This window comes from Microtus oregoni, unplaced genomic scaffold, assembly GCF_018167655.1.
Source record: "Microtus oregoni isolate MIOR12 unplaced genomic scaffold, Mior012 000014F_ref0000157, whole genome shotgun sequence".
Taxonomy (NCBI): Eukaryota; Metazoa; Chordata; class Mammalia; order Rodentia; family Cricetidae; genus Microtus; species Microtus oregoni.
The window spans coordinates 49,854,195-49,876,611 of record NW_024543073.1 but is presented as its reverse complement, the minus strand read 5'-3'; the positions used below and the strand labels follow the sequence as shown (position 1 = coordinate 49,876,611).

The following is a 22,417-nucleotide window of genomic DNA, read 5'->3' as shown; positions in this document are numbered from 1 at the left end:
GCTCAAATGTCTCTCGCCCTGAGTCTGGCAGTAGCAATTTACAGGATAACTTTTTTTTAACCTAGAACGACTTCCAACCACTCTTTTCCGGCTCCCAGAGAGACAGAAGCTGCTCAGCTAGGTCCGCCGTCTCTGGTGCGTCATCTCTTCTGTGATTGGTCGCTGCTTCTCCGGGACACGCCCGACAATCCTGATTGGGCGTCAATGCCCTTTTGTTAGGGCAAAGGTGGACCCCGGTGCTCGGCCGTGGGCCTGCCGGCAGCCAACGCGCAGGCGTACAATCTCGCGTTCGGATTGGTGGAAGCCCGCCTCCTTGGTCGGCGCACGCTCCGTGGGCCGGAAGGGCGGAGCTGCCGCTGTCAGTTGGTCGGAGAGCCGCGGCCTGAGGCGTTCTGCCCATCCCGCCTCCTTCCCGGCGCATCAGACGCAAGGTGAGGCGGCCCGGGGCGGCGAGGGCCGGGGCCGGGGAAAGCGCTCGGTCCAGCCGGGGCCCTGCAGTTGGGGTGGGCCGGGGCGGCGGCCTGGGCGCGGGATCGCGAGGCCTGACGCCCCGCCGAGCCCTGCGCAGCCTCCTTCCCGGCCGGCCGCACGCAGCGGGCTGTGTGGGAAGAGGCTGGCGGTGCCCGGTCGGAACACTGTGGGGGTGCGATGGGCCCAGGAGGTGACGCGCTGCAGCCCCTGATAACCTTCCAGCTCGCGGCAATCCTCCTGCCTCAGCCACCCGAAGCTAGGGTTGCGTTGTAGGCGTGGTGACCCGTGCCTGCCTGGGGTGGGACCTCTTTGCTTGTGCCTAGGTTTGTCTCTTTGTCATCTTTTCTCAAGCATTCTGTGGAACAAATATTGGGGAGTAGGTTTGGAAAGGAGAGAACTTGTTCCGGAAAAGCCTAGATTTCTGTTGTACAGTCCACCTTGACGGTGGACCAGCCGTAAAGGCAGATGTCCCCAGACCGTTATCTGTTTCTGAGAATCAAAGCTGTGCGTAGGTGTACCGGTGCCTGTTTGAAAGTTTGAAATCCTTATTGACCATGCAGTTCCTCGATTTCTGTAGAATTTGAGACCCCAAAAATATCAAAGCAGAACATGGACAGATAGAAACAAATCACACTCGAGTGGATGGAGCTTGAAGCAAATGAATTTTTTTTTTTATTTTCAAGACAGGGTTTCTCCGTAGCTTTTGGTTCCTCTCCTGGAACTAGCCTTTCTAGACCAGGCGGGCCTCGAACTCACAGAGATCCGCCTGCCTCTGCCTCCCGAGTGCTGGGATTAAAGGCGTGCGCCACCTCCGCCCGGCTGAAGCAAATGAAATTTATCTTAGTTGTTTAGTTTGTGGAAATGCCAAAGAAGCCGAGTTTTTAAAAATGTTTGATAGACACAGATTAGGACCTTGATTATGTCTTGGCTGTGAAACAATAGGCAAGGCCCCTGGCCTGTATAAGGTTTAGTACTCCCATCTGTGAACTGCAGTTTCCTTTGTTTTGATAAAACTATATATGTGAAGTGTTTCGTGCATTGATTTAGTGCCTTGGGCACTTAATTTTTTTTTGGTTTTTCAAGACAGGGTTTCTCTGTGGTTTTGGAGCCTGTCCTGGAACTAGCTCTTGTAGGCCAGGCTGGTCTCGAACTCACAGAGGTCCGCCTGCCTCTGCCTCCCGAGTGCTGGGATTAAAGGCGTGCGCCACCACCGCCCGGCTGGGCACTTAATTTTTAAGAATACTTGTTATGGGCTGGAGAGATGGTTCAGCGGTTAAGAGCACTGACTGCTCTTCCAAAGGTCCCGAGTTCAATTCCCAGCAACCATCTGTAATGAGACTTGGCGCCCTCTTCTGGCGTACAGCCATACATGGAGGCAAAATGTTGTATACATAATAAATAAATTAAAAAAAAAAAGAATACCTGTTTACTGGTAAGTGGTTGCAATGTCAACTTCACATCTGAGATGTGCAGCTGAGCTGAGGTGGAATGGCGGGGAAAAACAGACTGGCCATGACGCAGTGGCTCTGGGTGACCACTGAGATGTGGATCAGGCCACTCTCAGCTTTGGCCCTGGGTTCTACTACGACACTTTGGCCACTTGGTTTTTCTTCTGTGCTCCAAACAAGAATCTGGAGATGAGAGGGTAGTGGTTAGCATCTGTTGCATGCTCATGAAGTACACAAACACATTTGAGCTCAGCAAATTCTCAGAACAGACCTACAAGATACATGGTTATTAGCTCCATTTTATGCATGAGGATGCTGTGGCTGAGATTTTAATACTTGGGTAAAATTTCAGAGCCTGTAATACAGAGTGAGGGTTTAAGTATTGGTCATCCAAATCTGTGTTTTTCAATTGCTGTGCTAAACATCTTGAGAAGAGGTCTTAGGAGTACGGTGTGAGCATGTAGCAGTGTTTAAGTTAATCCTCGTTACTGCTTTCTGTGTCTCTCAAGTCTTACTCTCTACTCTTTCCCCTTCCTGCATCTAAAGTATAGAAGTTACAGATTCTCATCCACTAACAGGCTAGGTGCACATAGGCACTGAGAATTCCTGTGAGTTTCAAAGAAAAGTTTTAAAGCTCTGATGTAGATAATCTTAGAGAATCATGTTTTCAAAGTCAGGGTCACTGGTAAGTCAAAGATATCCATGTAACTCTCTGTGTGTGTGTGTGTGTGTGTGTGTGTACACACATGTGCTGTGCTCGCGACCCCACACATCACAGACATGGCAGTGCATGTCACCCCAGTGCTAGGGAGGTAGGTAGAGGGTAGGCCTTTTAGAGCTTGCTCTAAAATCACTGTAGTGGAATTGGTGAGTTCCAGGTTCATTCAAAATATATCTTAAAAAATAAGGTGGAGAGGGAGCAAGAGAGACACCCAGAGTGGACTGTGGCCTCCACATGTGCACAGAGACATGCACACAGACAGACATAAACACACGAAACAGCTTTCTGTCGATTGAAAGTTTGAACATTGTTTAAATGGAGAGGAATACTTTTTAAAAAAAATTACCATGCAGATTAGTTTCCTTATATTGTCATACATTTGATATTTTGAATTCTTAAAGTGTGATCCTCAAATACTTTAGTAGCTTGAATAACTTTGAAAACAGAATTTTGAAAAAAATCTTGTAACTTACTTTCTCTGGAGTGCAGAGGATCTCTGTGAACCGAGGTGGGAAACGCGAGAAAGCAGTGTTCAGGCTGCTTGGGAGCATGCTGAGTTTTACAGCCTTCAGTGCTGTGTGAAGATGCTCAATAGCTTTCATGCTGAGAGCTGCCCGAGAGTCCACTTTTGTATTTGTACACTGGGCATTCTGTCTCTGAAAGATTTTCCTCCTCTTTGTAATTGTCCTTAGTAAAAAGATTTACAGTGTTTCTGAGTTTTTAAAGTATTGTTCTGTGTATGTCCTTTGCATTTCAAAGTGCGTGTAAGTAAGGCATGGGGAGGGTTCCTCTGTCACATCCTTTAACTGCCTTGTCTCTGGAAGGACAAGTTTATATTTTACTCTTGTGTCTGCTTCTTTCTCTTGCTGCAGACCATTCATCAAACAGAGTGCATTCAAGAGCTGCAAGTTTGTTACCCAAGATGATGAATGCTGACATGGATGGTAAGGTCTTTGTTCTTCTTTGTGTGTGTGCTTCTGGCTTTCTGTATGCTTTTGCTTTATTAAACAGTGGAAAGGGCAGAGAAACAATCTTTATGAGGTTTAGGTTAGCTGGGCAGTGATGGCACATGCTTTTAGTCCCAGCACTTAGGAGACAGAGACAGGTGGATCTCCAAGTTTGAGGCCAGGCTGGTCTACAGAGAGTTCCAGGACAGCCAGGGCTATATAGAGAAGATTTAAGTGTAGCTTCTTTCCCATTTACTTCAGAAAGCATCCAAGGTGGCTTCCGTTCTGTAACTGTATGGCAAGTTCAGCTTAGTGCCCATCTACCCTGAAGTGTACACGGTAATTAAGACAATGCTTATAAAACGTTCTGCAGAATTTTAAGTGTTGCATGCCAAAACAGTAATAAATAAATTTATTTATTAATAATAAATTTAACACTTTTGATTACAGCAGTCGATGCTGAAAATCAGGTGGAATTGGAAGAAAAGACTCGACTTATTAATCAGGTGTTGGAACTCCAACACACACTTGAAGGTTAGATTGCATTTAGTAGTTTTTCTGAATGACATTCAGTTAACTTCAGAGTCCATGTTAATAGTTGGTGGGGTTTTATTTGTTTGCTTTGTTTTTGTTTTTTTGTTATTTTGTAAAAATAAAAAAATGTTATTTGTACATGTGGGCAGATGTGTGTGCAGGGCACCCTTATGGAAGTCAGAGGCTGACGTGTGGGAGGGAACATTTTTTCCATCATGTGGATCTTATGGAAGTCAGAGGCTGACGTGTGGGAACATTCCTCCCATCATGTGGATCTTGGAACTGAACTCAGGTCACCAGGTTTGGGTTGCAGGTGTCTTTACCCAGTGAGCCGTGTTGCAGGCCCCAGTCGTTTTCTCTTTCTTGCTGTTGTCTACAGCCTTGCCTGGTGGTCTAAAGGACACATTTGCCTGAGTAAGACCAGTCACTGCTCTCATACATCCTCCTTAAGGTGTTAGCAAGATGCTGGCTTACCGCGAGAGCTCTTTTTAATCTGGCAGTGTGTTCCTGAGTCTGCTTCAGGAAGGCCTCATTAAGATGAAAAGAAACATTACTTCTAGAGATTCAAATTGATGGGAGATTTGTTTTCATTTCCTAGTTTCCTTCCATAAAATTACTAGTGCCACCAACATGTCTTCTGATGGTCAATGTCATTAGGTATTGTTAAGTTTGGGGCACAAAGTGAGCAATAGCTTCTCATTGACAGTGACAGCTCTACCCAGATTGTCTGCTCGTCCTCTGCTTTACAGGCCTCCTTTAGTTGCCTTTCTGTGTGGCTCATCTCCTCAGTTCCTCAGGCCTCTGCTCAGATTACCCTCAGAGAATAGTTAACTCTAAAAAAGACTTCTTGCAGCCGGGCGATGGTGGTGCACGCCTTTTTGGGAGGCAGAGCAGGTGGATCTCTGGGAGTTCAAGGCCAGCCTGGTCTACAAGAGCTAGTTCCAGGACAGGTTTCAAAGCTACAGAGAAACCCTGTCTCTCAAAACCAAAATAAATAAATAAATAAATACCTTTTAATCTGCTTTTATGACCCTTAGCCATTTTGCTTTTTCTCCAGAAAAAAGTGTGACATACTGTATATTGACATAGTCGGTGTTTCATCCTGACACCTGGGTGCCCGTGTTACTGAATGCACGTGTGCTCACATGTAACCATGTTCACTGCTGCTTCTGTTGCCGCTGCGCATTTGTTAGATGTGTGGATGGAGATGACTTTGCACCCGCTCTCCAGGACCTGCATCTGTTGGATTTTTAACTGATGTTTAACTCCTGCTTGGGTCTCACTGAATCTCTGTGAAACCCTGCTGTGTTAAGCTGCAGATTGTAAATATTTCCAGTAAAGACATTATAGTTTCATGTGGCAGGACATGGACCTTTAAAAACATAGTGTTGTCTCACCACTGTAAGTGTTAACATAAATACTGTCTACAGATTGAATCCCATGGGAAGCTCTGTCAACAGGCACCATCTTCTGACTTATACTCAGTAAATTCTTTTTGCTTAAGTCTTTAACCCCATTAATCTGAATTGAAAAGCAGAAAATTTATGAATTGTGATACTTATTTATTGGTAGTGCTTGGGGTCAAGTCCAGGGTCTCACACATGTAGGCACTGGGAACACCCTTAGCCTGGTCTCAATTTTTTAAGGATGAATCTTGCATTTCATAACGTGGAGTAATTGACATGATTTTATTGATAATTATATTTTTGTTTTTTTTTTTAATATAGATCTTTCTGCAAGAGTAGATGCAGTTAAGGAAGAAAATCTGAAGCTAAAATCAGAAAATCAAGTTCTTGGACAATATATAGAAAATCTCATGTCTGCTTCTAGTGTTTTCCAAACAACTGATACAAAAAGCAAAAGGAAGTAAAGGGTTCACCTCCCTCTTGTCATGGAGTTGCTGCTTTTTTTTTTCTCTAAAGCTTGGATATGATCCAGAAGTTACAGTATCCTCCTTTGCTTCCTTGAGTATTTATAAAGAGAATGTCAGATCTAGGTAATATTAACTGCTTAACAGGAACCATCCCTAAGTTAACATTATATGTATTACGTTAGTCTATGACAATGTAGAGACTTTATAATTAGAATTACAGATATTTATGAAACTTGAAGATGAATGTTTTGCCAATTTGCTTATATATATATAGGTTTAGCACTGTCTTTTATCATATGCCTAACTCGTAAAATACACAAGAGAATAACCATGTTGTGACAAAGTGACCAAAACCATGTACTGAATGCACAGCTCTGTACCTTGTCCACCGTCGTGTGCCTCTCCTCCATCTGCCTCTTCCTGCCCATCTCCCTGACAGTAACCTGAGTAGTTGTCACCTACCAGAGCAACCTGAACTGTAATTGTTGATTCTTAACCAAAATAAGACACTTTCTTAGCTAAAGCTTGCTATTTGTGATATTTAGTAATAAGATAGGATTGCTGGTTTCTCTTTAATCAACTGAAAATAGATTGAAGCTATACAAAATGAAGATTTTCTTTGAAATGTAAATTGTCACATTGAGAAACTCAACACTCTCTTTTGCACAAATAGCCCATTCAGTGTTGAAAAGATCAGAGTGCTGGTCACATGTGTGTGAAAAATAGAAAATCTTGAGGAAAGATAGAAAGAGGGGGGAAACTGGATAAACAGAAGTAACCAGCTCCAAATCCTTTCCCTCCAGATGTGTTACCTCTGGCCCACAGTTGCACTTTTGGGACAGTATGAGAGCAGACTAAGTCTGGCTGACATAAGCGGGTTAAGTAAGCCACATGTCAGAGAGAGACCAGTTAAGAATTTGGTCTCAAGATTTGTTTGTACCCAGGAGATGAACTTTTGCGAAATGAATTGAGAATATATTAGTATCAGAATCATGAATATAAGGGAGTTTTGTATATGTGATACTTGTTAACCTTAGTATTTTATCTCAGTTGTTTTCCCAGAATTTTTGTAAACTCAGCTACGTTGTTTGCATAATTTTAGTCATTTCTTTTAATAATTTTTAAAAATTTAGTTTGTAGCTTTCATTTGATAAAGGAGTTGATATTGAAAGTAATATTGAAATGTTACAATAGGGAAGATCCACTAACGCAACTGATGGCTCTTAGATTGGGCTGTGCTGACTCGTGGAATTATCTAATGTATTAGTGGTGATAGCTATATGGACATGTAATCCTCACATTGCAGATATTTTGCAACCCTTTTGTGACTGCATTACAAATATTTAAAATTGTGTTCAGGTTATGCTTTGCTGTTTAATAAAAAGCTGTTTCAGAGGTTGTGTGTGTGTTTTGATATAGTTGCTAAGTAAATGTGCAGTGGTACCCTGGGTTTGCAGGGCCACAGTGTAATAATGTATCTCATGTAAGCATCCAAGACTGCTACAGCAGTAACCTTTTATTAAGTGTTTCAGGAGCTTACCTAGCTAGCTGAAGTTCTAGAGAAGGGGCTGTGTTTGCTACCCTCTATTGTTTCCAGCCTAGCTGGCTCTACTGAACAGATTGTTCTGCATCTCCAGTTACACTATTCCATTCACAGGAAAGAGAATGAGAGAATGGGAGTGTGCAAAGTCTAAGTGTTATGGGCCCTGCCTTGAAATGGCACAGTCTCTATACATCCAAAGCCTAGGGTGGCTGATAAATGATTTCTTCCCTGGGAAGCCATGTGTGGTTACAGCTTATCTCTGTGAAAGGAGGTGAAGGACCTGTTGTAGTAATGAGGGAGCAGGCCTGCTTTTTGTCCCACCTGGCTTCCGCACGGCTAGCTTTACACCTGAAATAACAACACACAAATTGTATTCTTTTAAATACTGCTTGGCCCGTTAGTTCTAGCCTCTTATTGGCTAACTCTCACATCTTGATTAACCCATTTCTAATAATCTGTGTTGGTGGTTTACCGGGAAAGATTCAGCATGTCTGACCTGGCAGCTGGCTCCATGGCATCTGCCTCACTTCCCTTCTTCCCAGCATTCTGTTCTGTTTACTCCACCCACCTAATTTTCTGCCCTATCAAAAGGTCAAGACAATCTCTTTATTAACCAATGAAAGTAACACAGACAGATAACCCTCCTACATCAACCTGTCACTAGCAGTCCAGCTGCAGCTTGATCTTTTGCTACAGAGTATCTGGAACTACTTTCCCTCACAGAGAATGCATTCCAGCACCCCTCATCTAGTTAAATGATAAGCTCAAAATCCAAGAGCTCTCTTGAGATCCCTCAGTTTATCTGCTCTCATTGTTCCCTGGTTTAGAGTATTATGGGACAGAGTGGTCAAGGAAAAGTTCTCGATATGGAGAGTGGAGTCAAAATAAATCTTCAGATTTGAGGCAATTGTGGAATACCTTGCTATCCACCTGATCGTTTTTCACCATCTTTTGTGCTTCTCATCCCAGAAGTTATTCTGTTCCACCTCATTCCACCCCTCAGGCTGGGAAAGGAGTTAACTTGTTGACTGGGACTTGGTGCCCACTATTTTAAGTCAAGCTCAAGGTTTTTGTTTTTTCTTTTGCTAGTATAACCTCAAACAAGCACGAAACCTTTTTAACTAGTTCACATTCATTTCCTGTTTGATTTTGATTGCACGGAGGAGAAGGACAACCTGCAGGAGTCAGTCCTCTCCTTCCACCATGTGGGTTCTGGGGACCAAGCTCAGGAGGTCAGGTTGTACCCTAACTGATGTGGGATATCCATCTGGATATGTGTTGTTTTTATTAGTATAACCTCAAATGAATAAAGCTGTTTGGGCCAATGGCTCAGCAGAGTAAAGTCAGATGGGAAATCAGAACAGAGAGTAGATGGAGTCAAGGAGACGCCATGTAGCTGCTGAAGGAGAAAGATGCCAGATCCTTACCAGTAGGCCACAACCTCGTGATGATACATAGATTAATAGAAATGGGTTAACTTAAGATGTAAGAGCTAGCTAGGAATATGCCTGAGTCATTGACCAAACAACGTTGTAATTAATACAGTTTCTGTGTGATTATTTGGGTCTGGGGATCCAGGAAATGAACAGTCTCTGTTTACATCTGATGAAAATCATCTTGCTTTGAAGCCATGTGTCTGTGTCCGGCACAGTCAAGCTCTCTTCAGCCTTGATGTGTAAGCCTTTTCCCCTAGGATTTGACTTCCTAATAGAGGAGACCACCTTGGAACCAACTGAAATGCAAGGAAAACAGCTCTCACCAGAGCAGAGCTACAGGCTGGAGGTCGGGTCTCTTTGGTGTAACAAGTACCAGAGAAATGGTTTTTTTAAAAAAATCTTTTAAATTGAAAATTCATTCAATATATTCTGATGACAGTTTCCCATCCCCCGCCTCTCAGGTCTTCCATTTCCCCACCCATCTAACTCCACACCTCTCTCTTTTTGGTTTTCCAAGACAGGGTTTCTCTGTTAGCCTTGACTGTCCTAGAACTTGCTCTGTAGACCTGGTTGGCCTTGAATCACAGCGATCTACCAGCCTCTCGTGAGTGCTGGGATTAAAAGTGTGCATCACCACTGCCTGGCTCTTTCCCTTTCTATAGAAAACATTTTCAAAACAGGCAAATAAAACCAACCACAGTAGTGAAACAGCAAAAAACGATAAGCACGAATAAACATGGAGACTTGAGTGGACATGGTCAGCAAGTCTGTAACACTAGCCTTGGGGGTGGGGGAGGGAGCAGAGGCGGGCAGACCTCTGGAGCTCTCAGACCAGCCAGTTTAGCCAATAGATGGGTTCTAGGTTCAGTGATAGACCTGTTCCACAAATAAGGAGAAGAGTGATAGAGGCAGACACCAAACGTTGACCTGTGGCCTCTCCACATGCATGCACACACTGCCACATGCACACACTTGTACACCACACACAAAACACAGGTGGGAAACCACATAGTGTCTATTTCTGACCCAGACTTTCCTTGGTTCAGTGACCAACAGACCTTAGAGTTCTCATCTAACCTTATCAGTTGTCTACCAAATCCAGCAAGAATTCTGCCAGGTCAGTTCAGAGAGAATCCCTCAGCTGCCACAGGTGAGGTGACCACCTAGGCCTGCCTTCAGCAGTAACTTTTAGCAATAATCCCCTTACGGATGCCTCTGCTTAGTATGTTTCCATACCCCAACCCTCCAGTTCACTAATCTCTGCTTGTTACACTAGTAGCTGAGGGTGTCTTAGCAATCGCAAGTCTTGACACGCAGCACAGCGCTCCTGCACAGTGGTGTTAAAGTAATTTTCTGTACTACTTTTCTATCTCTGTGGTGCTGGAGCAATGCCTGTCAGGAAACAGCAGCAAGCTGCCTGTGAAGGACCAAATGTGTCCTCCTCAAACACACTGAAATCGTGACACACAATGGGATGGAATTGGGCCATGTGACCTTAGAGAGAGATATGATGAAGGCAGAGCATTCGTGTGTGGGGTTATAAAAAGGCCGCAGAGAACCCACTTGCCACTTAAGGGCACAGGAAAAGACCACACTCAGCATTTGGGAGGCATAGGCATGTTGCCTTTCCTTGGCCTCCAGGACTGTGAGGAATGTGTTTTATTGTTGTGCAGAATGTGTTTTGTAACAGCAGCCGGACAGAAGGTGGCACCTCCCACCAGGTCCCAACTGATGTGCTTCCTTCAATCCTGACACTACCATCCCACCCAACATTTGGCTCACATTTCTGCTGCCCACTATTTACAGGGTGCCGCAGACCACAATCCCTTAGTTAGGAACTTACAGAACCAGATGCTTCAGAATTTGGCATTTTTCAGGTTTTATAAACTGTTACAACTTGTATAGGGGCACAATTTGGAGCAGTTTGTGTCTGCATCAGAATCTATGAGAATCAGTGATAACTGGGAGAAAGAATGAGTATATAAAATAGAAGCGCAGAGAAAAGCCCAGCTAGGAGGTCAGGTTGGGCTGCCGAGTGAGATGGTGTTCAGGTGGTGAAGTTGCTTGTGCAGAGATCGGCCTTTACTTTTGGAATTGTTCTTAAAGAAGCAAATTCCTGTGATGTAAAAGTGGCCGACATCAGCTGAGCACTCATCTCCTCTCAGGTTGGATACCTCACCCTTATTTCTGCCAGTTCTTTCCCCTTTAATGACAAATTTACTGTAACAAAGACTTAGGTTGACTCTATGACAGCGTCTCTCTAGGTAGCCCTGGCTGTCCTGGAACTCATTGTGTAGACCAAGGTGGCCTCAAATGCACAGAGACCCACTTGTCTCTGCCTCCCAAGTGCCACCACACCCAGCCCAGAGTCTGTCTTATGACCTAGGAGTTTTGAGGGATACTAGAAACTGAACTCATACACTGTAACCACTGAAAGTGGTTATCCTGTTTTAAGGTTTCCCAAAGATTTATCAAATGTCTGTTATTAAAATTTGAAAGTAACCCTACGTTTCTACAAAACATAAGATATTGTGGCAGGCACATAAAGATGGTTTTCTGGTTCTCCTAGTGTCTCCTAGACTGCCGTTACTATTCTGTGCACTGGGGCCTTAAGAGACAGACTAAATGTTCCCACAGTGGCTGGAGAGAAGGCTTAGTGTTAAGCTCACACCATTCTTGTAAAGTTCCTAGCACTTGCATGGAATCTTGCACCCTCTTGTAGCCACAGCTCCAGGGAGTTCCCAGGTAAATGTTACCCCATGCAGAATACATATAATTAAAAAATAAAAAGTCTTTAAATATGTGTCCAAGTTTATGTTTTCTCCCATCAGCTTGTCTCATTTAAACTGTCAAGAGGAGATGGTTTCTGTGGTGGTTTAGTGTAATGGTTAATGCTCTGGACTCTGAATCCAGTGATCTGAGTTCATATCTTGGTGGAACCTCATCAATTCAGACCACGAAACCCAATATAAACGGGCTGCCTTGCATGCTTCAGCATTGCCGGGGGCGTGTTCACTTCATTTCTTAAATGAGAATGGCCCCCATAAGCAAGCATACATATTGGTCCTCAGATGGTGGAACTGTTTGGGAGGGATTAGGAGGTGTGACCTTATTGGGAGAGGTTGTATCACTGGGAAATAGGCTCTGAGGTGTCAAAAGATTTATGCTGCACTGGCTGGTGTTGGGTGTCAACTGGACACAGGTTAGAGCCAGTTGAGGAGGTGCCTCCATAAGATCCAATTGTAGGGCATTTTCTCAGTTAGTGATCTATGAGGGAGGACCCAGCACACGGTGGGTGGTGCCATCCCTGGGCTGCTGGTCCTGGGTTCTGTAAGAAGGTGGGCTGAGCAAGCCAGGGAAAGCAAGCCAGCAAGCAGCTCCCTTCCATGGCCTCTGCATCAGCTCCTGCATCCAGGATCCTGCCCTGTTTGAGCTCCTGTCCTGTCTTCCTTCAATGATGGAGAACAGTGCTGAAGTGTAAGCCAAATAAACCCTTTCCTCCCCAGCTCGCTTTTTGATCATGGTGTTTCATTGCAGCAATAAGAAAAAAATCTTAACTGGGACACGTGACAGTCTCAGCGTGTTCTCTGCTCTTACTTGCCGATCAAGGTGTAAGTTCTCAGCCGTTCCTGTTACCATGCCTGTGCTGTAATCTGCCGAAAACATAAGCCCTAATTAAACTCTTTTATAAGTTTCCTTGGCCATGTCTTATCACCAAAGTAGAAAAAAAATGAAGACAGCTTTATTTCCTAACCTTCTCACACTATCGGAAAAGCATGGGACCTATATGCTTTAAGAATAAATGCTTGAGACTGTTGGAAATATGTTTTATTATACAACAGATTTAAGAAATTGTCTAAGCTGGGTGATGGTGGTGAACGCCTTTAATCCCAGCACTCAACAGAGGTAGGTGGATCTCTGTGAGTTCGAGGCCAGCTTGGTCTACATGAACTAGTTCCAGGACAGACACCAAAGCTACACACAGAGAAACCCTGTCTCAAAAAAACAAATCAAAACAAAACCAAAAAAGTAGTCTAAGTCACTTGCTATCTCATCTCTCATCTTGCTAAAGGTAAAAACATATAGCCAAAAATCTAAGAGACCTCAGCAGGTGTGTGTCCGGAGTGTGAGTTAATGTGTTGTCTGTTCTGGACAGTTTCTGCTGCACACAAAATCATTTTACATGCACGCATGCACACACATAAGGACAACTTTGGAATTCAGATCTCTCTGACTCGCCATGCCCACATGGCAAGCACTTTTGCCCACTGAGCCATCTCCTTTGATCAAGGAAATCATTTTGAGAATTCTAGATTTTCTGGCACACTGAATCCATTGCAGTGGCTCATCTAACACTAGCAGTTCCATTTGTGTCCCTCCAAATGGAGACGACACCAATGTCATTCTGGCCAGTGGAAGGGAGCCTCACTGAAGAGTGTTTTCCGAGAAAAGCAGCAGAGGCTGGAGAGCTGGCTCAGTCATCAAGAGCACAAGCTGCTCTTGCAGAGGAGCAGGATGGGAGCTCACAACCTCCTGTGCCTCCAGTTCCAGGACATCTGACGCCCTCTGTGGGTCTCCATGGGTGCCTGCACACGTGTTCGGAATCCACCAAGAGTTTATGCACGCTGGAACACGGCCATGGGGAAAATAGTCACTCTGCTTTCCCAACACTCTGGAAGATGTGAACAATCTCATTGGCTCGTTTCAGTCTCCTTTCGGGAGGTGAAGCTAGGGTGTATTTCCAGTGTGTGAGTTCTGAGCACACCTATGCAAGGGAGCTGTTGACAGGTGGAGTGTGCATATCTGCAAACCCCAACCGTAAAAGTTCCTTCCACAGGGACTCAGTGTTATGGTCGTCCTCTAGTCCTCCTGGAGACTCGAATGGCCCTTCGAAGGGTTCACACACACTGCTGAAGAGTAAAACATTCTCCAGTAAAACATTTTGAGTGAAATGACGCTGAAAAGGTAGCTCGTTTGGGAACCTGTGGGAGGAGAGATGAGCACCCTGGAGTCTGCCTGAGGGACTAGCAACAGGCACTGACAGAGGCTAGCCAGTGAGAGGTGACCATGCAATGCCACTGGATCTGGGCACAGCCTGGGTACTGGCAAGAAGGTATATAAGGTTCTTCCCATTGCTGAATTAATGAGCCTGCTGTTTGCCTTTTCCATGACTCCCGATGTCTATGCTATTGACTGCTGTGGGACAATGGTCTGTACCCTGTCACTAGAATTTTAAATAAATGCTGATTGGCCAGGCAGGAAGTAGAGGCGGAGCAACGAGAATTCTGGGAAGAGGGAAGTTTCAGTCTGTAGTCATCACCCAGACAGAGTGGAAGCCTGGCACAGAGCAAGCAAGATGTGACTGCCACACCGAAAAAGGTACCAAGCCACGTGGCTAACACAGACAAGAATTATGGGCTAATATGTTATAAGAGTTAATAAGAAGCCTGAGATACTAGGACAATCCATTTATAATTAATGTAGACACCTCTATGTGATTTCTTTGTGACTTAATGACTACGGGAAGCAGGCAGGACTGAAACCTCCGTCAACAATTGACTCTGCGCCGTCTCACCTCCTCCCCTGAAGGAGGCATTAGGACCCAGCAATGGGCATCTGTCACTCTCAGACACAGCTGTGAGGATGAAACAGAATCAGAATACATGTGACCTCATTAGCAGAAACTTATGGCAAAAAGACAGAGCTGAAGAATTGGGTTCAATCATTAGAATCCTGCAAAAATAAACGAAGCCTTCCCAGTAATGACCCCTATGGAGTATATAATTTAAATGAGAAAATACCGAGCAGTGGTAGGTAGCACACGCCTTGAGTCCCAGCACTCAGGAGGCTAGTAGATCTCTGTGAGTTTGAGGCCAACCTGGTCTACAGACTTCCAGAGTGGTCAGAGCTACAGCCAGGCTACTTAGAGAAACCCCTTATTGATAAACCAAGAAAAAATTAAATGAAAAAAAAATATTTAAATTTTATTTCAAGAGTGGTATGTGTACACAGTTTCATGAACGAGGTAAGCCATTTGGGCATGAAGTGGCTACAGAAGCTTGAAAAATGTCTACACAGTATAATATTCCATGTAGAATATGCTTGCATAGTACCCAGTGATTGCGTGAGTGACACTTGAACTTGTTCAAGTGACATGCCTGTCAACACAGAACCTCTCCAAGGAACCTCTACGTGAAGTGACCTAACTATAGTGTGACTCAGGCAATCTAAGTGTGGTCACATACAACACTTTAAAGTGCTAACGACATCAAATGATCATACGTGAGCTGGGTCACTTTCAGTCTGTACAATAGAACGTACTCAAATTGTATTATAAAACTAACTTGTATCTTCTTGCATAGCCATTTAAGTGGAAAGTCCAACAGGTGACGTTTCTAATAGCAGGTTTGATGACTACATGCTATCTTGCTCTACAAGACCAAAAGGATCTTCCAACTATTAAAACCGTCACTTCTAAGAATAGTAAGTAATCTCTTGGAGCTCATGTAATGTGCCACTTTTCTTTAATCTAAATCCAAAGACCAGCTAATTTCAAAGTTGCTTCCCCCCCCCAAAGAAAGAAAGAAGAATCTGAAAGACTAACATTGTTCGATATTTGGAAAGAGTTTGTGCAGATGAATCTGCTGTCCTTCTGGGCACACTAACTTTGGAACGCCAACTTTCTCTCTCTCAGGGATTTGCAAACTTGACACACGTCAGTCCTTCCGTACCCTCCTCTTGCGCAATGACTTTACCGGGGCATCTCCAGATCCTGTGCTCTCATCAGCGTCTTTCATCTGCAAAACAACGAAGGACAAAATGTTTCCTTCCCTGTGACCTTAACTGTCGGCAGGCAGGCGCGAGCGTATTTCTCGTTCTTTAAAGCGTGTGCTCCAACTGTCCAACGCTGTGTTACACGGGCTCCTGTCCTTCACGAAGTTGCCTCGCTGTCTTATTTATTTACAAGTGGCTTGATGACATTTTCAAAATAACCCTGTTTATTGAATAAGCATGTGGTAAAGACCACTCCTGCCCGCCCCTGCAGCATTTTCTTTATGACTCTGAATATGGTCTCAATCTCATAGGGAATGGCTGTGCGATTCCCACTGTGGGATTAAACTGCTCATCCCATTGTTGGTGAGGGTGAATTGAGACAGCCGTCTTTTCAGCAGGAGGCCTGCATTTTAGATACTCAGAGATGGCTGTACCTCTTTCCCAACAGAGTTATCATTATTTTTGCCAACACACTCTACCTTTACATTGTGTGGCTCAGGTGAAGTGCTCCTCTATCAGATGTCACACAGGTCACTCCAGTTTTCTGCCTTCTCTATCTCTTTGTTTTAAAATGTCATGGAGGCACTTACTCAAGGAAACTGGGGGAAGCATGGTGGAGGCTGTTCCTGCAGTGAGGCTTACCTCGTCCTCAGACCCAGACTTATTGAACTTGTTCATCTCTTCCTGCCCCTCTATGGTTTCCCCTTCTTCTTCACTCTTCTCTTTCGGTTCACCAACTTCCTCTTCTAGAGGTGGAGATTTTGCTACTGAAAAGTATTAAGGACAATTAAGGGAGATTAATTTAAATTCCACAATTAAAAAGCAGCTTGTACCCTTCAAAACTAAAAAAATAACCTAGCTAATTGCAAATACTTACTATTTTACACTTATAAAAAATCATCTTTGAAGTGAAGCAAGTTTGTAAAATTATTATTATGTAATAGACAATGTCCAAATAATTCTCAGCTTTCTGGTAGCCATGATCAGTGACAACTTCCCTCAGGGTGATCGGTCTTCTCCAGCCTGCTGTCTAAGTCAGGGTGACCCCTGTCTTCTTCGGCTGCTGTCTAAGTCAGGGTGACCCCTGTCTTCTTCGGCTGCTGTCTAAGTCAGGGTGACCCCTGTCTTCTTCGGCTGCTGTCTAAGTCAGGGTGACCCCTGTCTTCTTCGCCTGCTGTCTAAGTCAGGGTGACCCCTGTCTTCTTCGCCTGCTGTCTAAGTCAGGGTGACCCTTGTCTTCTTCGCCTGCTGTCTAAGTTATCTTGTAGCCTGCAGGTATCGCCATTCACCTTTGTTATTCACTGGTTCTCCTATGGATTCTCTTTAGCCAAATCGCCAACTTTGTCACTGTCATTATGAAAGGACAGGGAGGAAGTGGGGAGAAGGGGGGGGGGAGAAAAAGAGAGGAGAGCAGGAAAAAGAAGAGGAGAATACTACCATAATGTGGGATTTCCTTTTGTATGCTGTGATTACCACTGATTAGTAAAGAAACTGCTTTGGACCTACGGCAAGGCAAAACTTAGCAAGGTAGGGAAAGCTAAACTGAATGCTGGGAGGAAGAAGGTGGAGTCAGGGAGAAGCCATGGAGCCGCCAGAGACAGATATGCTGAAAACCTTGCGGGTAGGCCATGAGCCTCATAGTAAAATATAAAATAATGGAAATGGGCTAAATTAATATATAAGAGCTAGCCAAGGGCTGGAGAGATGGCTTAGTGGTTAAGAGCACTGTCTGTTCTCCCAAAGGTCCAGAGTTCAATTCCCAGCAACCACATGGTGGCTCACAACTATCTGTAATGATGTATGGTGCCCTCTTCTGGCCTGCAGACATACAAGCAGACAGAATATTGTACACATGATAAATAAATTAATATTTTAAAAAAAGAGCTAGCCAATAAGAAGCTAGAGCTAACAGGCCAAGCAGTGATTTAATTAATACAGTTTCTGTGTGGTTATTTCAGGAGTCTGGACAGCTGTTGCATGCAAACAGGAGCATGTCTTGGGAGCTATATAAAGTAAAAACTTAATTTACCAAAAATTAGGTTGAGGAAATGGAAGGCAGTACATGTCACCTCTGCCTTCCACATATTCCACATGCCTAGCGTGGGACAGCGGGAAATGTAAAACCGCCTTCTAAAATAAGGCCCTTCTGATATTGAAGTATTCACAAATTTGCTGTTTGTGAATACCTTCTAAAGGAGACAGAAACATCAATATAAAGTACTAATAAGTTACAAAGACTCTGAGAACTTACAGGCTAAAGAATTTACACCCCCTTCTCCCTCTCTCTCACACACACCTCTCTCTGTCCCTCTCTCTCTCTCTCACACACACACACCTCTCTCTCTCTCTGTCCCTCTCTCTCTCTCTCTCTCTCACACACACACCTCTCTCTCACACCTCTCTCTCTCTGTCCCTCTCTCTCACACACACACACACCTCTCTCTCACACACACATCTCTCTCTCTCACACCTCTCTCTCTCTGTGTCCCTCTCTCTCTCTCACACACACACACCTCTCTCTCTCTCTGTCCCTCTCTCTCTCTCTCACACACACACCTCTCTCTCTCACACACACACACACATACCTCTCTCTCTTCCCACACACACATGCACACACTTGATCTTTTTAAAGAACTTAGTCTTGCAAGTTGTCCTCTGACTTCCACGTGTGCTCCATGACAAACACATGCACACACATGTGGAAGGAACCCCAGGAACACACTGGTTCACCACGCTAGACTTGAGAAGACGTTGGGGTGCTGTAGGTGCCCCACTGGGGTGAGGGTATGTCTGGTCACCCACTGTGTGTAAAGAGTCAAGGAGTCTCATAAACACAGAGGCTATGGGGTGGCTGCTCACAGGGCTGTCCCTCTCAGAGCACTGCTAATCCACACTGCCAGAGTCACGTGTCCTTGGCAGTTCAAATGTGCACATTAGACACGGAACAAGGCAGAGCATTGCAGGGCTGGACGTTCTCTGTCAGTGCGGAAAGGATGTTGGCTGTCACAGTCTCAGTCACCAGCCCAGCCTCACCCTTTTCCGCGATGATGACATCACTGTCACTTGGCTTCTTTTCCTCTTCCGAATCTTCGGGCTTCTCAGGGGCCTCCTCCTCCTCTGTCCCTTGTTCCAGAGCCGCCTTGGTCTGCGACTTACATATGTTGGCTGTCTTAGGACCCATGTCTCCATATGTTCTCTGTGGCAGTTTAACAAAAGCTGTTCTTACTAATAGCAAAGCACGCTTTTTATTTTATTTTTTAAGGCACAGTCACCAATTACTGAAATGGACAGCGTGTGCTCATCATCATAACATTTATCTAACATTTCTTTTTGCGCTAACTGACAAGGTACGTAACACACACTCGGTAAATATCACAGGAAACGGAATTCATTGCATTTACACCGAATTTGTTATGCTGCTTGATTCCTACAGCCCTGGAACACAAGCAAGTCTGGAAAACAAAGCTGAAGAAAGTCTGTTCTCTTTACCTTTACTTTTCTTGGCCAACAAAATGAAGCAACTACTGCTATGGGCAGCCCAGCCATCACAAGGTACACGAGCCAGAGCCACGGGCGCTCCTCTGCTGCTGTCGTTAGCTGTCTGAGCATACCGGGCTGTGGGGGAAATCAGCACAGGGTGTTCACCAATGTCCAGTGGGAATTAATTATGCTCATTTTGTATCACACACTATACACACACACCACACTACAATACTACATCACACACACTACACACACTACAACATACACTTATCCACACTACATGCATACTACACACAGCACACACACGCTCATTATACAATACACACTATACACATACACACTACACACACACACACTACATGCACAACATACCACATGCACACACTATATAAACATACACACTCAGTACACACATATACCCTACACACACTACACATATACACAGATACTGCACACACACCAAAAATAAAGAGAAGAAAAAAAATCTTTGATAATATGTTCTGTTATTTAAAGAACTTACTGATAAAATCACTGAGGTATTACTGTCTTTTTCTTTTTATAGGAACAACTTCACAAGTGACCCTTGTGCATGAACTTTATTTTAGTAACATAAAATCTAAGGTCACAACATATTTTACTTGTAACAATCAAGAACCTAAAGACACCAGATGGGGGAGGGGAACGGTTTGGCAGATGAAGGTCCCTAATGCGCATGTCCAAAGCTGGCACCCACATAAATGCTGGCTGCAGTGGCCTGCATCTATAATCCCAGAGTCCTCATGGTAAAGAGGGAAGTGGAGACAGTTTCTGGGGGCTCCCAGGCCAGCTGGGCCGGAGCACATGGCACTGCAGTTGACCCAAACAATGATGCTGAATTTAGAGTTCTCGGTACTTCTCTAAGGGAAAATATTTGAACTGCATATTGATTCCTGGTAACACTTAGGCTTGCACTGCCAACATGAAAACACAAAGAAGTATTTCTTACTGCTGTAAACCGCAAGTAGGCTTTGAATCTCATTAAAGCTACTGTGATTTAAATAGGGAAGGAGGACAGAGGCATCTGCATGATGAGTTCACCGTAGAGTCTATGCAGCAAAGCTAAATTGTCTGTAAACTCGATTCCAGCACTCCTCCTTGGTGTTCAGTAATTGCTGCACCTGTGCACACCCCACAGCCAGGGCTAGGGCCCAGGGCTCCCGCCCACAGTCACTATTGTACCTCATTAGCATTTGCCACCATTATCTTCAGTGCCCAGCCATCGGCAGCCCAGCGATCTGCTACCTCCTTTTCTGAGCAGATGATAAAATTATCGAAGTAGATGTTGGGAGTCATGGACCAAAGCTCTAAGCCCAGAGCACTGAAAGAAGTCAGAAGGAATGGGTGATCATCCTCAAAATAATCTGGGTTAGGGATTTTCTGAGGACTCCAGATCCCCTGGAAGAAACAACAAATGAAAACATTTTAAATAAAGTTATGCCACTAAACAAATGAAAAGGAAAACAAGAGCCTCTTTTTAAGGGACAGGGAGATGGCTCAGTTGGCAAAGAGCTTGCCCCTGTGTGAGGAATGAGGGCCCAAGTTTAGGCTCCAGCACCATTTAGAAAACTGGTCCTGCAGGACAGGCCTGTAATCCCAGACCTGGGAAGATGGGGACACCGTGACCCTGGAGTTTGCTGGCAGCTGGTCCACTTGAATCAGAAAGCTCCAGGTTCAATGACAGACACTGTCTCAAAAATGGTAAGACGAAGGGCAAACACACACACACACACACACACACACACACACACACACACAATGCTATATGAAGAAAGACTGCGGTGAAGAATTAGAATCTATAACCACATTTGCACAGTGAGAGACATCAAAGAGTCATTACAAAGACACACTTGAGGGTAAAATAAATAGTGGGAGCAAAGCCAGATCACCCCAAAATGTCTGACAGTCTAAAAATTCTGAATTTTGAGTGTGAAATAAATAAGGAGTTCATAAAGCACAGACACTGACTTTTGAAATGGACAACGTTAGTTCTCTCCATGAGATTTCATTTATTTACTTCTGAAACAGAACTTTATTCCACAGGAAGCATCAACTGTCTACTGGGAAGAAGAAATATATAAAATGAGACAGGGCTGTCCTGGAACTCATTATGTAACAGATAACGCTGGCCTCCAACTGTCTCAGAGATCCACCTTTCTCTGCCTTTCAAGTGCTGGAATTAAAGGTGTGAACCACCGCCACCTGGTTGCTATGTTTTCTCTTTTTGAAATTGATACTTTATTTTTTAAGACCAATAATTTTTATTTGACCCTAGGTCTTTGGACTGTCTAGTCTCTGGTTCTTGGTCACCAAAGCCGTGTCAGGTAGGAGTTCCTTCTTGTGGAGTGGGCCTTAAGTCAAATCAGACATTGATTGGCTACTACCCCAAGTTCTGTGCCACCATTGCTCTAGCATATTTTGTAGGAAGACAGATTGTAGGTCAAAGGTATTGTGGCTGGGTTGGTGTCTTTGTTTCTCTTTTAGGAGCCTGTAGAGTACATCTCCCCACAAGCACCAGAGAGACTAGAGCATAGGGGTGAAGGTTCTGTGTACCCGCACCAGAGAGACTAGAGCGTAGGGGTGAAGGTTCTGTGTACCCGCACCAGAGAGACTAGAGCGTAGGGGTGAAGGTTCTGTGTACCCGCACCAGAGAGACTAGAGCGTAGGGGTGAAGGTTCTGTGTACCCGCACCAGAGAGACTAGAGCGTAGGGGTGAAGGTTCTGTGTACCCGCACCAGAGAGACTAGAGCGTAGGGGTGAAGGTTCTGTGTACCCGCACCAGAGAGACTAGAGCGTAGGGGTGAAGGTTCTGTGTACCCGCACCAGAGAGACTAGAGCGTAGGGGTGAAGGTTCTGTGTACCCGCACCAGAGAGACTAGAGCGTAGGGGTGAAGGTTCTGTGTACCTGCACCAAAGAGACTAGAGTGTAGGGGTGAAGGTTCTGTTTACGCGCACCAGAGAGACTAGAACTAGTAGGGGTGAAGGTTCTGTGTATCCACACCAAAGAGACTAGAAAGCTCCATGTAGGGGCTAGCTTGACTTCTCCATGTTAAATGAGTTGTGTGGATGTTATCTTCAGCAATGTCCACCCCCCTTATCAGTTTTTGGAGACTGACCCTTTGTCTTAGCAACAGTTGGGGTTGTTTGGGCA

General features: G+C 44.6%; 2 protein-coding genes across 3 annotated transcripts in view; one reads left to right on the top strand and one right to left on the bottom strand.

Moving 5' to 3' along the window:
• The first annotated feature begins 292 nt into the window (after positions 1-292).
• On the top strand, positions 293-7,389 carry Scoc (short coiled-coil protein). 2 transcript variants are annotated; one of them, XM_041663773.1, is made up of 4 exons: positions 293-431; positions 3,513-3,584; positions 4,038-4,121; positions 5,849-7,389. In XM_041663773.1, the coding sequence occupies exons 2-4, from the start codon at positions 3,563-3,565 to the stop codon at positions 5,989-5,991; spliced, it is 249 nt and encodes an 82-aa protein (XP_041519707.1). In that variant the 5' UTR covers positions 293-431; positions 3,513-3,562; the 3' UTR covers positions 5,992-7,389. The 2 variants fall into 2 exon arrangements, with proteins under 2 accessions (XP_041519707.1, XP_041519706.1); XM_041663772.1 differs by lacking the exon at positions 293-431 and adding an exon at positions 458-794.
• Positions 7,390-14,976: 7,587 nt separating this feature from the next.
• Clgn (calmegin) overlaps positions 14,977-22,417 on the bottom strand; it is a 32,924-nt gene continuing 25,483 nt past the window's right edge. The window contains exons 11-15 of the mRNA XM_041663589.1: positions 20,449-20,664; positions 19,237-19,362; positions 18,781-18,943; positions 16,390-16,514; positions 14,977-15,770 (exon numbers count right to left, since the gene is read on the bottom strand). Of these exons, the coding sequence (XP_041519523.1) occupies positions 15,690-15,770; positions 16,390-16,514; positions 18,781-18,943; positions 19,237-19,362; positions 20,449-20,664 (711 nt within the window). The 3' untranslated portion in view covers positions 14,977-15,689. The remainder of the gene's footprint in view (positions 15,771-16,389; positions 16,515-18,780; positions 18,944-19,236; positions 19,363-20,448; positions 20,665-22,417) is intronic.